The sequence below is a fragment of the Ovis canadensis genome, chromosome 18 (genome assembly GCF_042477335.2).
Source record: "Ovis canadensis isolate MfBH-ARS-UI-01 breed Bighorn chromosome 18, ARS-UI_OviCan_v2, whole genome shotgun sequence".
NCBI classification, from domain to species: domain Eukaryota; kingdom Metazoa; phylum Chordata; class Mammalia; order Artiodactyla; family Bovidae; genus Ovis; species Ovis canadensis.
Window position 1 is genome coordinate 17,803,473 of NC_091262.1, and position 15,106 is coordinate 17,818,578.

General features: G+C 42.2%; 1 protein-coding gene across 1 annotated transcript in view; it reads left to right on the forward strand.

The window, feature by feature from the left end:
• CHSY1 (chondroitin sulfate synthase 1) overlaps window positions 1-14,138 on the forward strand; it is an 82,838-nt gene extending 68,700 nt beyond the window's left edge. The window contains exon 3 of the mRNA XM_069559126.1: window positions 11,246-14,138. Within this exon, the coding sequence (XP_069415227.1) occupies window positions 11,246-12,838 (1,593 nt within the window). The 3' untranslated portion in view covers window positions 12,839-14,138. The remainder of the gene's footprint in view (window positions 1-11,245) is intronic.
• Window positions 14,139-15,106: the final 968 nt, after the last annotated feature.

Here is a 15,106-nt window from a genome sequence, read left to right on the forward strand (position 1 = left end):
GCATTTATCTAACTGGTATGCGGTGATCAGTTCAGTTCAGTTGCTCAGTCGTGTCCGACTCTTTGCAACCCCATGGACTGCAGCATGCCAGGCCTCCCTGTTCATCAACAACTCCCGAAGCTTGCTCAAACTCATGTCCATCGAGTCAGTGATGCCATCCAACCATCTCATCCTCGGCCATCCCCTTCTCCTCCCACCTTCAATCTTTCCCAGCATCAGGCTCTTTTCCAGTGAGTCGGTTCTTCACATCAGGTGGCCAAAGTATTGGAGCTTCAGCATCAGTCCTTCCAGTGATTTCTAAGCTGCTGCTGCTTTTTCCTTGTTATGGTTAAATATTGTCTGGAGCCACTTACTGTTAAGTGATTAATCTTTCTGTCCTCATTTGTGTGATGTGAGAAATGATGTTCCTTTTTTCAGCAAGTACTGATGGGGCAATGGCTTATGAATAAAACTAGGTTTTCCCTCAAGGGGTTTAAAGTTGTGAAGAATGGGTGCATTTGTGGAGAGAATCAAAGGGAGAGAAGCATGATGTCTCATAGTAGATGGTCAGACGCCCAAACTATTTCTTCTCTTTCTGTAAGGCTTTTTAGTTTGGATTACTGTCTTAAAGGACAAAAGATTGTACTCATTGTGATAGTTAATCACTTGCATTTTTATTTTCACTTACCTCTTTCCACAAAGATCTGAAATTTTAAGTATTTTATATATTTATGAACAAAGGAAAGGATGAAAGAATTGGTCATAAATAAGAATCCAGAGAAAAAAGATTTACTATTTTCCCCTAGAATCTGTCTTAATTAACATAAATATTTTGAGGACTTTTTTCCCTAGTGGGTGGCCTGTATTTTTTGTTTGTTTGTTCTAAGTAATAAGCTCCATTTTTTGTAGTTTTAGTTTCAAAGCAAAATGTACCAAGTTCCCATATACCCCAACCCTCCCACCCCAGCGCACAAAGCCACCCCTGTTATCAACATCCCTCACAAAGTGGTACATTTATTATAATCTATGAACTTGCATCGTAATTATCCAGAGTCCATAGTTCACCTTAGGTTCCGTCTTGGTGTTGAACACTCCCTGGGTTCTGACAGGTGCATGATGCCACGTGGCCCCCATTGTAGTATCATGCAGATTCATTTCCCTGCCCTAAAAATCCCCTGTGCCTCACCTGGCCATCCCTCTCTCCTTCCGGCTAACAACACTGGTCTTAGTGCTCTTAGTTGTGCCGTTTCCAGAATGTGGTACAGTTGATACTGTAGGATGTAGCCTTTCCACGTTGGCTTCCTTCACTTAATAATACACACTTACAGTTCTCCCATGTGTTTTCATGGCTTTATAACTCTTTCTTTTTAGTTCCGAATAGTATTCCATTTTCTGGATGCATCACAGTTTATCCATTCACCTACTGAAGGACATTGGAGAAGAGAATAGCAACCCACTCCAGTATTGGGTTTCCCTTGTAGCCCAGGTGGTAAAAGAATCCACCTGCCATGTGGGAGACCTGGGTTTGATCCCTGAATTGGGAAGATACCCTGGAGAAAGGAAAGACTACCAACTCCGGTATTCTGGCCTGGAGAATTCCCTGGGCTGTATAGTCCATGGGGTCGCAAAGAATCGGACACTACTGAGCGACTTTCCCTTTCACTTTCCAGTATTCTTGCCTGGAGAAATCTATGGGCAGAGGAGCCTGGAGGGCTACAGTCCATGGGGTCGCAAAGAGTCGGACATGACTGAGCAACTAACACACTCTGAAGGACATCTTGGCTGATTGCAGGATTTGGCACTTACGATCATCCATGTGCACGTGTTTTTGTGGATACAAGTTTTCAGTTCAGTTTGGTAAATGCCACGAAGTGCAATTGTTAGATCATACAGTAAGAACACATTAGTTTCATAAGAAATTGCCAAAATGTCTTCCAACAAAGTTTTTCTTATAATCTTTTGTGAAAGAAAACTTTAAGAATTCAAGGGTCTGTGTGACAGTTGTATACTGAGAATCCCTTCTTAGACTTAACACAGGTCGCTTTAACCCCACAGGGTTCATTAAACCTGGGCATTCCAAGCCCACTCTCGATCCACTAATTCAACTGCATGTTCCTCAGCACTGTGTACTTGGCTGAAATACTGACTTGAATGTGTGAAACAAACCTGTAATACACACCGTTGGTTCTGAAGCGGTGGCTGTGCTCCACGAGGCGTGCCGGGTCTCATAAATGCAGGGCAATGGCGCTGTGCTTTCCCCGCCACCGCCTCCCCCAGTTCGCTCGCTGCCTTCACCTGACGGCCTTGTCTCGTGACTGCAGCTCTCGCCATTCGCTAGTCCTTCATAGCTTAGAGGCCGCTTGAATCTTTAGGGGGTGGGCTTAGGTGAGATACTGCTTGATAAACGTGGAAAGTTAAATGGCACAGGGACTTAGCTGGCAGTCCAGTAGTTAATAAGACTTTGCCTTCCAACACAGCAGGTGCAAGTTCGATCCCTCTTCAGAGAGCTAAGACTCCAGGTGTCTTGTGTCCAAAAGTGATACTGTAACAAATTCAGCTTTAAAACAAAATATTTTAAAATAAAATATTAATGGTACAAAATATCTTTAGACAGAATGAGGTTCCGTAACAAATCAGGAATAGACTTTAAAAATCCTAGAAGGAGATGAACTTATAGGCCATATTTGACCCACAGACTTATTTTGGCCTGTGTTTCTTTTTCTAGTTTGAAATGGTTGCTGAAATTTAAAAGGCAGAAGATTCTACACAAAGCAGCCAGATTTCTAGCTTCTCTATAAAAATCTGGCCTCGCAGGGCTATATTCCTATATAGCCTGCTCTCCTGACTCCCTCTCGTTTAGTTTTGGTTTTGCTCTGCTTTGTTTTTTGGTGATCTAGACCACGGCTTAACTCAGTTTGTCGCAAAGACTTTTGGTCAAGTGTGAGAGCTAGTGTGTCGCCTGTTGACTGGAGCTAGTTGCCGGTTCTGTGAGTGATGGATCAGCAGGCGCCAGTGAGGGCTGGACCCAAGGACCTACTGTGAGTCGAGTTTCAGAGGGAGCCCCTCACTGGTGTCCTGTGTCAGGCTATTCAGTGCTGGGCTCTGTTGCAGATGAGAGAGAGAGTGTGTGTGTAAGTGTAGATATGCTTGCGTATCCTTTCTTTATATGTGGCCTTGTGAATTTTCCTTGCATGGTACAATGCCTTTAATGTGAATGTTTAGTCAAGTATTTGGTGCTGTATTTGCATAAGACTTTGGTCATTTAAAGATAGTTCTGCATGTACTTTTATTGTCTGATGTAGAAGTCCTAAATTACTACCAACAGTTTTCATTTACTTTGCCAAGATTAATTCTCAATTATTTTGAAATGTGTCAGGCTTTTTTAAAAGGTTGTTTTTAGATTTGAAAATTTAACACTAACCATTCAAGACATGCATATAGTTCTTTTTTTTTTTTTCTTTTACCATTAAAGACCCAGCTTAATTCCCATGGAAAACTTACTTTCTTGAATAGAGTCTTTAAAACACTAAGCACCTAATCCTTGAACTTAATTGGATGAAAATTGGCAAAGCCTACACAAAAGTAATTAGAAGAGACCTAATAGGGACATGTAGAGGACCCATATGTGTTGAGAGCTGGGAACAGGCCCAGTTTATAGCAGTGGTCTTGACCTGATTATCAACAGATTTCCTCTTTCATCTCAGAAGATCCTGCTTCAGGCAATAAATTTTCTGGAAACCCTACCTGCAGGTTTATGACATTGTTAATATAAGTATTTAAGACTTGTGAATATAGTTACTTTGAAACTACCACTAGTAATGGTCTCCTGACATTTATACAATCCATATTTTCTTTAAATCAGTTCTCAGGACAAAAGGGTAAGAAAAATTCTGTGCAGTGAATTAAAACACTGCATAAATCACCGTTAGAAGTAGCTGTCCATCCAGAGCAGTGATAATCTGTTGATATGGCTGAAATATATACTTAATGCTGACATTAGTGTAAACAGTTAATGGCAAGAGTCTTGACTTAATGAGAATGTTGATGTTCATTACAGAAGACAAGAAGGACATTTGCTAATGAAGACCATTGAAGTATTTGTTAACTAAAGATTAGACGTGGGTAGTTGATAGTTACTCCCAGCTGGCTAGAAGTTCTGGGAATAGAGTGACCTTGCTATTTATTAACCCCTTTCAGATTTACAATGGAATGACTCAGAGTCTTGAAACATCTCCCAGAAAAGAGAGAGATTTCTGGAATCCAAGATTATGGGGCTACTTTTTAGATCAAAGATTAAGGGCTGTTTTATGGACACTGGAAATTAACTTCAAACCTTCAGTGGTACTCCATTGTAAAAAGCCTTCAGAGTGTTTTCAACAAGGTATTCCTTGTGATTATTAGATAACCTATACGCATTGATATGTGTTTTCTTCTGCAGTGCTTTTCAGCTTTGCGTTTTATAATATTTTTCCAAAGAATGTGCCAAGGAATAGATCATTGAAATACTTATTAATAATAAATCACCTCAGATATGCAGATGACACCATCCTTATGGCAGAAAGTGAAGAGGAACTAAAAAGCCTGAAAGTGAAAGTGGAGAGTGAAAAAGTTGGCTTAAAGCTCAACATTCAGAAAACGAAGATCATGGCATCTGGTCCCATCACTTCATGGGAAATAGATGGGGAAACAGTGGAAACAATGTCAGACTTTATTTTCGGGGGGCTCCAAATTCACTGCAGATGGTGACTGCAGCCATGAAATTAAAAGACAGTTGCTCCCTGGAAGGAAAATTATGACCAACCTAGATAGCATATTGAAAAGCAGAGACATTACTTTGCCGAATAAGGTCCGCCTAGTCAAGGCTATGGTTTTTCCTGTGGTCATGTATGGATGTGAGAGTTGGACTGTGAAGAAAGCTGAGCACCGAAGACTTGATGCTTTTGAACTATGGTGTTGGAGAAGACTCTTGAGAGTCCCTTAGACTGCAAGGAGATCCAACCAGTCCATTCTAAAGGAGATCAACTCTGGTATTTCTTTGGAAGGAATGATGCTAAAGCTGAAACTCCAGTCCTTTGGCCACCTCATGCGAAGAGTTGACTCATTGGAAAAGACTCTGATGCTGGGAGGGATTGGGGGCAGGAGGAGAAGGGGACGACAGAGGATGAGATGGCTGGATGGCATCACCGACTCCATGGACGTGAGTTTGAACTCTGGGAGTTGGTGATGGACAGGGAGGCCTGGCGTGCTGCGATTCATGAGGTCGCAAAGTCAGACACGACTGAGCGACTGAACTGAGCTGAACTGAATACTGCCATTAATACCCTTATGCGGAGGTGCCAGTGCTCACCTGTTACATTGTGTCTACTTCGCTGTAAAGTACTTGCACTTGCATGTGCCCTTTTAGAACATTTATTTAGGCTTTTCTTAAGATCCTAGCAGGTACGTTACTTCATCCTGTGTGCCAAGTGAGTGGCTTCTTTGTCTAAAAGGTTTATCTTGTATCAGTGTTAGTGGACTAAGTCAATTGCTCGGAGTGAATTGAGGGGAGGCACTAGCTAGTCTAGGTATAGACTTGACCTTCTTTGGAATAAAATAAGTGCTTCCCACACTAAACACACACACACACAAATGTGCATACACACTTCTGTCTTGCAACAGATTTCTTCTCAGTAAAAGGAAAAAAGAACATAATACAACATTTCTTTCAGCCAATCTTTAGCCAGAAGGTGCTTACAGCAGCTTTACTAGAGCTTAAAATTCTGTCTGCAACAGTTCCAGGGGATCTGAAACCTGCTAGTCAATCATGTTCTCTTCTCTGTATTTATTCCTGCAGCACGCTGAAACTCTGTGTTTCAGGTAAAGCTGGCCTCTGCTTCAGTCACTATGGAAGTAATGGTCATGGACCGCTTCTAAAACATACTGAGAAATGTTTCCCTGAAAGTGTTTGGAAACGTGATGTCATATTGAGTCTGTAAGAATTATTAGTCACGGGTGGAGACCTGCTTTCACAGAGGACTCCTGATGGACCTCGCTCTCGTCATGCAGGGTTTTGATAGCCAAGAATAAAACACACAGTTGTATACTGGTGTCTGGGGAGTGAAAAACAAATGACAGCTATATCCTTCGGGGTATGTATTCTCTTTCAAAACACGCTGCTGATTTTTATGTTTTAGAGTGTATCCTGGTCAGTGGAACACACCTATGTTGTATTGTGTCTAACCACATCAGCTGTGTTCGTTCATTTCTTGGTACTTGCTATGCTTCTGGACCACTGTTGATCATTAATTCAAGCTGAGTATCTTGCAGTGTGTCAAGCACTGAGCTGGACTCTGGAGATGCAAGCACTGAACCATCTGTGCCGTTTTCCGTGTGCACTGGTACCCTCAGCCTGCTGCAGAGCGCTTTGTCTAATCTGTTCAACTGCTAGAACAAAAATACTGTAGACTGAGTGGCTTAAACAGCGGCAGTTTCTCACAGTTTTGGAGGCTGGAAGTCCAGGATCCGAGTGTCAGCCTTGTGGGTTCAGGAGGACTGTCCGGGGGTTTGCACACAGCCGCCCTCCTGCTGTGTCCTCTCGTGGTACTCCATCCCCTCTTGAGTGAGGTCCACTGTCTCACAGTGGGCCCTACTCTCACGGCCTGTCTAAGCTCAGGCACCTTCCAGAGGCCCTCCCTCCTGACACACGAGTCTGCGGGGACACGAACCGCAGTCCACAGCACTGTTCTGGGAGGACTCCCCGGCACTGTCCTTCTGGGCTCTCTTTTCTTCCCTCTGTGTTTTCCCCTTGTTGCCTGGATCCTGTGTCATCGTAACCCTCATTCTGGGTGGGCACATTCTCTAACAGCTTCCTGGGAAAGAATGGATGCAAGGTGAAATGTGGGTCGTTGAATACCTGAAACTCTTTCTTCCCTCTTCCTTGATGGATAGTTTGGTTGGGAAAACAGTTCTATATGAAGAAATAATTTTTACTCTTCCTTACTTTCGAAGGCATTATTCTTCAGTTTTGTATATGTTTAGTGCCACTCCAGTTTCTGAATTATTTATATGCAGCCTTTCTTCTCCTCTAATAGTTTTACCTGTAGCATTCCCAATCTGTACTCTGTTCTGGGCACTTAGGATTCATTCCAGGCATCTGAACTCTTTCATTTTAACCCTTTTTTGGTATTTTCTTCCCCATGTGCTTTCTCTTTCTAGAATGAATATGTTTCTCTCCTGTGTGCTGTTCTTGTTTTTCTGTTTTCTGGGGTATTCAGTTTTATCTTTGAACTCTCTTCTTTTTGTTTTGCTATTTTAATTTCAAGAGCTTATTTGTTTTCTGATTGTTCTTTTTTATAGTATTCTATTTCTGTTGCACAGAGACAGTAGCTTCTCTTTGAATACCTGGTGGTTTTTGTTTTGGTTCTAGAGTTTTTTTTCTCCTCATTTCACTGTTTGCATTTTCACCAAGCTTTTTGTTTCTTTGTTTTGTCTCCATCTTTCTCATTGGAACCCTCTTTCAATCGTCTGATGGTCTTTGCTGTTGATTGTCACTTGAGACTGAAGCATTGAAAAACTAAGTGGAATCTCTGTAGGCAAGATTTTTTTTAAACTAGTATCTTTGCTGTCTCTCTGGTGGTTCAGACAGTAAAGAATCTGCCTGCAATGTAAGAGGCCTGGGTTTGATCCCTGGGTTGGAAAGATCTCCTGGAGAAGGAAACAGATACCCACTCCAGTATTCTTGCCTAGAGAATTCCATGGACAGAGGACCCTGGCAGACTACAGTCCATGGGGTCCCAAAGAGTTGAACACGACTGAGCAACTTTCACTTCACTTCCCCCTGTTGTCAGCTTTGAACTCATCTCTACGCAGGTGTTCACATTTCATTTTTGGAGAGATTGAACTTAAGGCTGATGTGCTTATCAGTGAAGTAACGCCAGCAGAATAAAGAAAGATAACCTATAGACAGGGACATTCAGGAATAACTACTGTAAATGATTGATGCATTAAGAAACCGCCGGTATTTGCTACTCACAGTACAACAATCGATAGGCAACTCTACATGAATTCTGGCAAAAGACCCATCATCTAAATGGCAGAGTGACTGGGAGCGTGTTTCTCAAGACGTTGGGCATCTCCTGCCAGTGGCCTCCCTCCGCTCCATCTAAATGGCAGAGTGACTGGGAGCGTGTTTCTCAAGACGTTGGGCATCTCCTGCCAGTGGCCTCCTTCCGCTCCCGAGATGCTCTGTGGGAGGAGCCGTGGGGCTCGCCCTGCCCCTTACTCCCAGCTCCTCCACTCTCCCTGTGTTCAGCCCTGCAGCTCCCCTGCCCGCTAGCTTTTGCAACACCAGTATCTTTTCCCAGGGTTCTCAGGATTAAATAAATTGGCTTACTCTTCAGAGCAGTCTGTTTGGTTTCAACTTCATGCTCCATTTTCTCAGAATTTGGGGACATTTCCTGCCTACTGTGTCTGTGTTTGTGACCCCATGCTCTTGGTCCTTACGAGTTTATTCCTTTTGCATTTCTTTACTCTCTTTTAAGAGCATTTGGGAAGGAGACTCATGTGGGTTCTACCACTCATATTTTAGCCTGAAGCCTCTGATTTATATTTTAAGAAGACTGGTTTTGGTACTGTGCAGGATTGAGGAAAGAACAGAATTCTGCAAGGAGATCCATTGGGAGACCGAGATATCAGCCAGCAGGGCAGGAGCAGAGCAGAGTCGAGACGCCTGTGCAGATGGGGTTGGCAGTGCAGGGCAAGGAAGGAGCCCGCCTGCTTCAGAGCATCCTCAGAGTTGGAAAGCAGTGTTTACGGCCAGGCTGATGGCTCACTGTGTCTGTATTCTTGAAGATGTAAAAGGGACCTTTCCAGAACAGTCGTGGTTCTTCGTGCTCGTTTTCAAAACTTTGAAAGTTATAAGCAGACAAATGGAAATAATTTGTAATTATAACAAATATTTAAACTCTCTGCCAAAATCGTTAGGAAACCTTCCATCATATAGCTTACAGTGGTGAGTGTACTTTTCCCTGACCTCAGAGCATTGGGTTTTGCTGAGTTCTTTGCTGTGATGAGGATGTTGCTGACCTTTGAGTGACTCTTCTCACACGGTGGAGTCCTCAGGAGGAGGAAGCGGGGTCAGGTGGCTCACCTAGCTAATTTGATGGATGTTGTAAAGGCTGACTGACTTTATTAAAACTGGAAGAATGACCTCAACTTGTTAGGGCATATAGGGGTTAGAGTCAGAGAAGGAAATGACGGTATTGAAGGTATTTGTTTCATATCTTTAGCATCTGCAAAGGGTTTTCCCCAATGTTTCTTCATGGTTTTGAATCCTCAGAGGACACTCACTTGTCACCTTGGAGCCAGGTACTTCTTGAAATCACCCCAGCTAGAAAATGAATGGTAAAAATACTTTCGATAGGAATTTCATTAAAGTTCTTTTGTTGTGACCTGTCTAAAGAGTGAAATTAAAAGAAAGGTAAATTCTTATGGTCCTTATGATCATCATCCAAACCTTGTCACTCTTCTTGTTTATCATTCTGTGGCCTGTCTGTCCGGGGCTGGAGGAGTTCAAGCATCAGTTATTGAAAGCCCTCTCAGCAAATCAGGTCATTTACTAAGTCGGGTGTTTTCAGTAACTAAGTGCTATTTGTGCCAAGAGGAACAGTGAGTGGGCACTTGCACACGTGGGTGAGCACCCCGCGTGCCTGCTGCTCAGGAAAGAAGGGTGTGCTCTCTCCAGCGTTAGAGACACTCTCTCTGCTTCCTTTTCTTTCTTTTTTTTTGCCTGACTACCTGTTCCACTTAACTGTAACATTTGGAAATTATTTCAGTGGATAATTCCATGTGCACACGTACCTTGTATGATGATTTTAGATGATTTGGAGAGCGAAATCAGAAATGATGAGTTCCAGGCTGGCTTGCTCTTCCAAGGACAGGACGTAGGTGGTCAGCGTTCAGCAGACTCGCGGCTCTAGGGAATTGGGCCAGTGGGTGTGCGCACAGTCCCTGCTCAGCACCGGTAGCATTACCTGTGCGCCTTTTTATTTTTCCACTTAAGCCATTCTTTGGAAGCATTTTTCTTCTTTTTGCTCTTACTGGCTTATTTATTGGTAGCCTATGGTAATTGTATAGAAAAAGAAAACATGGTGTAAAAATATTAATCTGTATTTTTTATTATTACAACTTTAGTGGCTCAAGGAAAAAAGTCAAAAATATGACTGTCCAGAGGCAAATAAACTACTTGATCCAAATACATGTACCCTTATCAAAAGTTAGTTTTTAGTAACATGTTCAGAAAGACAAAGTTGAGCCACAAATCAAACAAAGGCTAGGTTATCAGATACCAGCTGCAAATGTCGTTTTTACTAAAACACTTTTTGCAAATTTTTAAATTCTTCGTTCTAAAAGGCTTTGTAGAGGTCATCATTTTGTTGCGTGAGTGTACTAGATAATTAAGTATATTCTCTATCTAGCTTGAGGCAGCAGGCCCTGTTTTTGGCTGAAGGACCTCAAACTTTTGTTTCCCAAACCAGTGTCCTAAGACAGAGGGAGAGTGGATGGGATAATGAGCCCCCTTGCTTTGCCTGCCCTTCACCTCTGCACTGGTCCTTGAGAGCTGGTGGCTAGCAAGCAGGCCCTCTCCTGCCTGCCTAGGAACACACAGATGGTTAAGGGACTCTCAGAGTGTGGTCCTGGCAACCTTGCTGACCCTTGACTTTACCTACAGCATGCCCTGCCAAGTGGCAGGCCTCTTTCTGCGTGTGGCTGGATGGTTCTGCTCAGCTCCCTGGAAGCAGCATTTGTCTGTGCTCGGCTCATTCTCCTGGAGTTCTCCTTTTCACCCCACTGATGACGGTTTATTCCTGTTTAGATGGCAGCTCCTTGTGGGTGCCAGTCTTCAGGGAGGGGACCTTGGCTCTCCAGTCCCCTTCCCAGGTTTGTTGGGGGCTAAAGGTGGCATTCTCTTCCAGGTATGCTGAATTGGTGCACTGTGAGCTCAAGATTATACTTTCACTTTATGGGAAAACTTTTTTTCATAGTTCTATTTGCCTACAGAATTGTATTGGCCACCTTGGTTATTGATGAAGTCTTGTTTCTATAAGCAGTTTACAATTATTCTACTATCACTGGACTGCTGTTTTTTGAGCTTTACCTAGAACCTTAGGTATGTTCTGACTCATTTAGAAAGATTTATAATACAGAGTATGCAGATATATAAGGAAGTACAAGAAGGGGGACACTCAGCCACATATTAATAATAGAAACCTTATCTATTTCTTCACAGATGCAGCAGCTTTTCTATGAGAACTATGAACAGAACAAGAAGGGGTACATTAGGGATCTCCATAACAGTAAAATCCATCGCGCCATCACTCTGCACCCGAACAAAAACCCGCCCTACCAGTACAGGCTGCACAGTTACATGCTCAGCCGCAAAATCGCTGAGCTTCGCCACCGCACCATCCAGCTGCACCGCGAGATTGTCCTGATGAGCAAATACAGCAACACCGAGATTCATAAAGAAGACCTCCAGCTGGGAATCCCTCCTTCCTTCATGAGGTTCCAGCCCCGCCAACGAGAGGAGATTCTGGAATGGGAATTTCTGACTGGGAAATACTTGTATTCAGCCGCTGACAGCCAGCCCCCTCGGAGAGGCATGGACTCCGCGCAGCGCGAGGCCTTGGATGACATTGTCATGCAGGTCATGGAGATGATCAACGCCAACGCCAAGACCAGAGGACGCATAATTGATTTTAAGGAGATACAGTATGGCTATCGCCGAGTGAACCCCATGTATGGGGCTGAGTACATTCTGGACTTGCTGCTTCTGTACAAAAAGCACAAAGGGAAGAAGATGACGGTCCCTGTGCGGAGGCACGCGTATTTACAGCAGACCTTCAGCAAGATCCAGTTTGTGGAGCACGAGGAGCTGGACGCAAAGGAATTGGCCAACAAAATCAATCAAGAATCCGGATCCTTGTCCTTTCTCTCAAATTCCCTGAAGAAGCTTGTTCCCTTTCAGCTTCCTGGGTCCAAGAATGAGCACAAAGAACCCAAAGAAAAAAAGATCAATATATTGATTCCTTTGTCTGGACGGTTTGACATGTTTGTGAGATTTATGGGGAACTTTGAGAAGACATGCCTCATTCCGAATCAGAACGTCAAGCTCGTTGTTCTGCTTTTCAATTCTGACTCCAACCCTGACAAGGCCAAGCAAGTTGAACTCATGAGAGACTACCGCATTAAGTACCCTAAAGCCGACATGCAGATTTTGCCCGTGTCTGGAGAATTTTCAAGAGCTCTGGCCCTAGAAGTGGGATCGTCTCAGTTTAATAATGAATCTTTGCTCTTCTTTTGTGACGTTGACCTTGTATTTACTGCAGAATTTCTCCAGCGATGTCGAGCAAATACAGTTCTGGGCCAACAAATATATTTTCCAATCATCTTTAGCCAGTATGATCCAAAGATTGTTTATAGTGGAAAGGTTCCCAGTGACAACCATTTTGCCTTTACTCAAAAAACTGGCTTCTGGAGAAACTATGGGTTTGGCATCACTTGTATTTATAAGGGAGATCTCGTCCGAGTAGGCGGCTTTGATGTTTCTATCCAAGGCTGGGGGCTTGAGGATGTTGACCTTTTCAACAAGGTTGTCCAGGCAGGTTTGAAGACATTTAGGAGCCAAGAAGTAGGAGTAGTCCATGTCCACCATCCTGTCTTTTGCGATCCCAACCTTGATCCCAAACAGTACAAAATGTGCTTGGGGTCCAAAGCGTCAACCTATGGGTCCACACAGCAGTTGGCTGAAATGTGGCTAGAGAAAAATGACCCAAATTATAGTAAAAGCAGCAATAATAATGGCTCAGTGAGGACAGCCTAATGTCCAGCTTTGCTGGAAAGGACATTTTTAATTAATCTAATTTATTTTTCAAAAATTTTTTTGTACGATCAGTTTTTGAAGTCCATACAAGGGGATATATTTTACACATGGTTTTCTTACAAAGGACTCCTTGAAGATTGAGCTTTTTGAACAAAAATGTGATCATGTTTGCCTTTTGAACACATTTTCTTGCTAAACATTATGTAGCAGACGTGCTTAATTATGACTTGAAATGTACCTGAGGAGCAAAACTTTTTTTTAATATTTCTTTTTCAGACCTCTTTGCTATAGTCCTATGGCAGAAAACATGAACGTTACTGCAAAGTATTATTGTAACAAAACACTGTAACTCTGATAAATGTTTTGTTTTGACTGTTAACTTTGCACAGATTCTACCTTTTGTCTTTTTTACAACAGTTTTTTTAAGCCATTTCATGTTCCAGTTGTCAAATAAGGAAATGTGATAGTAGCTATGTCATCGTCCTCAAGAGCTTTCCAAAAGTGATTGTTTCCCCAAAACTTGTCTCATTTTTCAAAACAGGGGGAGCAGGAACGCATAGTAAGCTAGATGGCTGTTCTTACTGCAATTAGCGTGGCCTGATGGGCCTGGCATCAGAGTTCAAGAAGAGTCTGACACTTTCTCCTCTCCAGACCCTTCTTTTTAAAAGACAAAATATTAATATTTAGAATGGCAAAGAATTATTGCCATAAATGTAATGTATGCAAGGGTAAACAAAATAAACGAAACCTAACCCTAATGAAAGCATTGGGGGAAAATGTATCCGATTTTGTTCACTTCATCCTATCTGTGTTACGTTGACGGAGATGGGTGTCTCATTTTTAATTACTGTTTTGTTCTATCCTTTGTATCTGAAATACCTTTAATTTATTTAATATCCATTGTTTAGAGCTCTACCATTTCCCAAGTTTCTGTTAGTTATTAGTATTTATGTGTATAAGGAGTGTTTAGTATATTTTATTTGCAGTAAACTGATCTCCAAAGATTTCTTTTTGAAAACTCTTCCCTCTCCTCAATTTTTACATTCCTTGCTGTTTTACTAAATATTGAGTGTTCTTTGATAATCCTGGTGCTCATGTGTTTGGGGACAAAAGTGAAATGAATCTGTCGTTACACCAGAAAGTTTGTTTTAGACTCACAGAACAAATGTGCCTTAATAAATTTTTTTTTCACTTAGATTTCAAACAGTAATAGTTTTGTCATTTTAATATACATCATTGGAGATCTGCTTATTTGTAAATAGCCTGTTGCTCATTTGGAAAAATAAACCAGTGGACAATATTTTTCTATTGTACTTTTCAAAACCATTTTGTCTCATTACTCCTGTTTTAGCTGAAGAATTTTATTACATTTGGAGAGTAAAGATCTTAAATACTGATTCATAAGGTTTTTCAAGTTATTTGAGGGGAATATTTATGTGCACTGCAGTTGGAAATGAAACTTTCAAGTGCCTCTTTCCTCTTTTTTTTTTTTTTTTTTTTTGCTGGAATCAATGCGTTCTCTTATGTTTGTTCTTCTTAAAGAACTTGCTGAATCTGTGTTTTATAGAACAAAAGTCTTCAAACCAGATCCAAGCCCCCCTCTGCCTTCTTGATACAAGTGTATCTTTCAGGGCCCCTTAGTGAACCTGCTAGGCCCCTTAGAATCTGCATTTTAACAAGTGTCCACTTGCTGGTACTGTGTGCCTGAATGTGCTCAGGATTTTAGGGTGGATCTAGCTACAGAATAAATTGCCCACAGTTGCCATATAATCTAAGAATCAAACAAAGTAAGATCTTTGACGCCAAAGCAGCAAGCTTTGTGGATGTGAATTACACTCCCAGGACAGGTATTTACCATGTAATGACAGTGAAGATCCAGGATAATGACATCGTGCTCACAGTAGGAATTGCTGTCCTTCAGCCTAATTGCCATTTACTTTGTGGGAGTAGTTAGTTTTTCCTTGGAAAAAAGCACAGACGTTTTTATTCTTCAGTAAGGAAGAGCTAGTATACATCCTGATGACAAAGTCAGTTAAGTTCTCTCCTGTTTATCGTAATAGGGAACCATAGGACAGAGTGTGAGCAATTGCTTTGTTGAGCCTCAGTGCCCGTCAGGTGTCCCAGTGATCCTTTAACACTGGCCACTTCCTTCCCTAATCTCATTCTTGCCCGCATCTGCTCCTCTTCCTGACATCAGTGTTGATGATAGAAGTGCTGCCCTCTCTTCATCAAGACTCTGGCTCTACAGATGCCGTTGGAGCCCTTCAC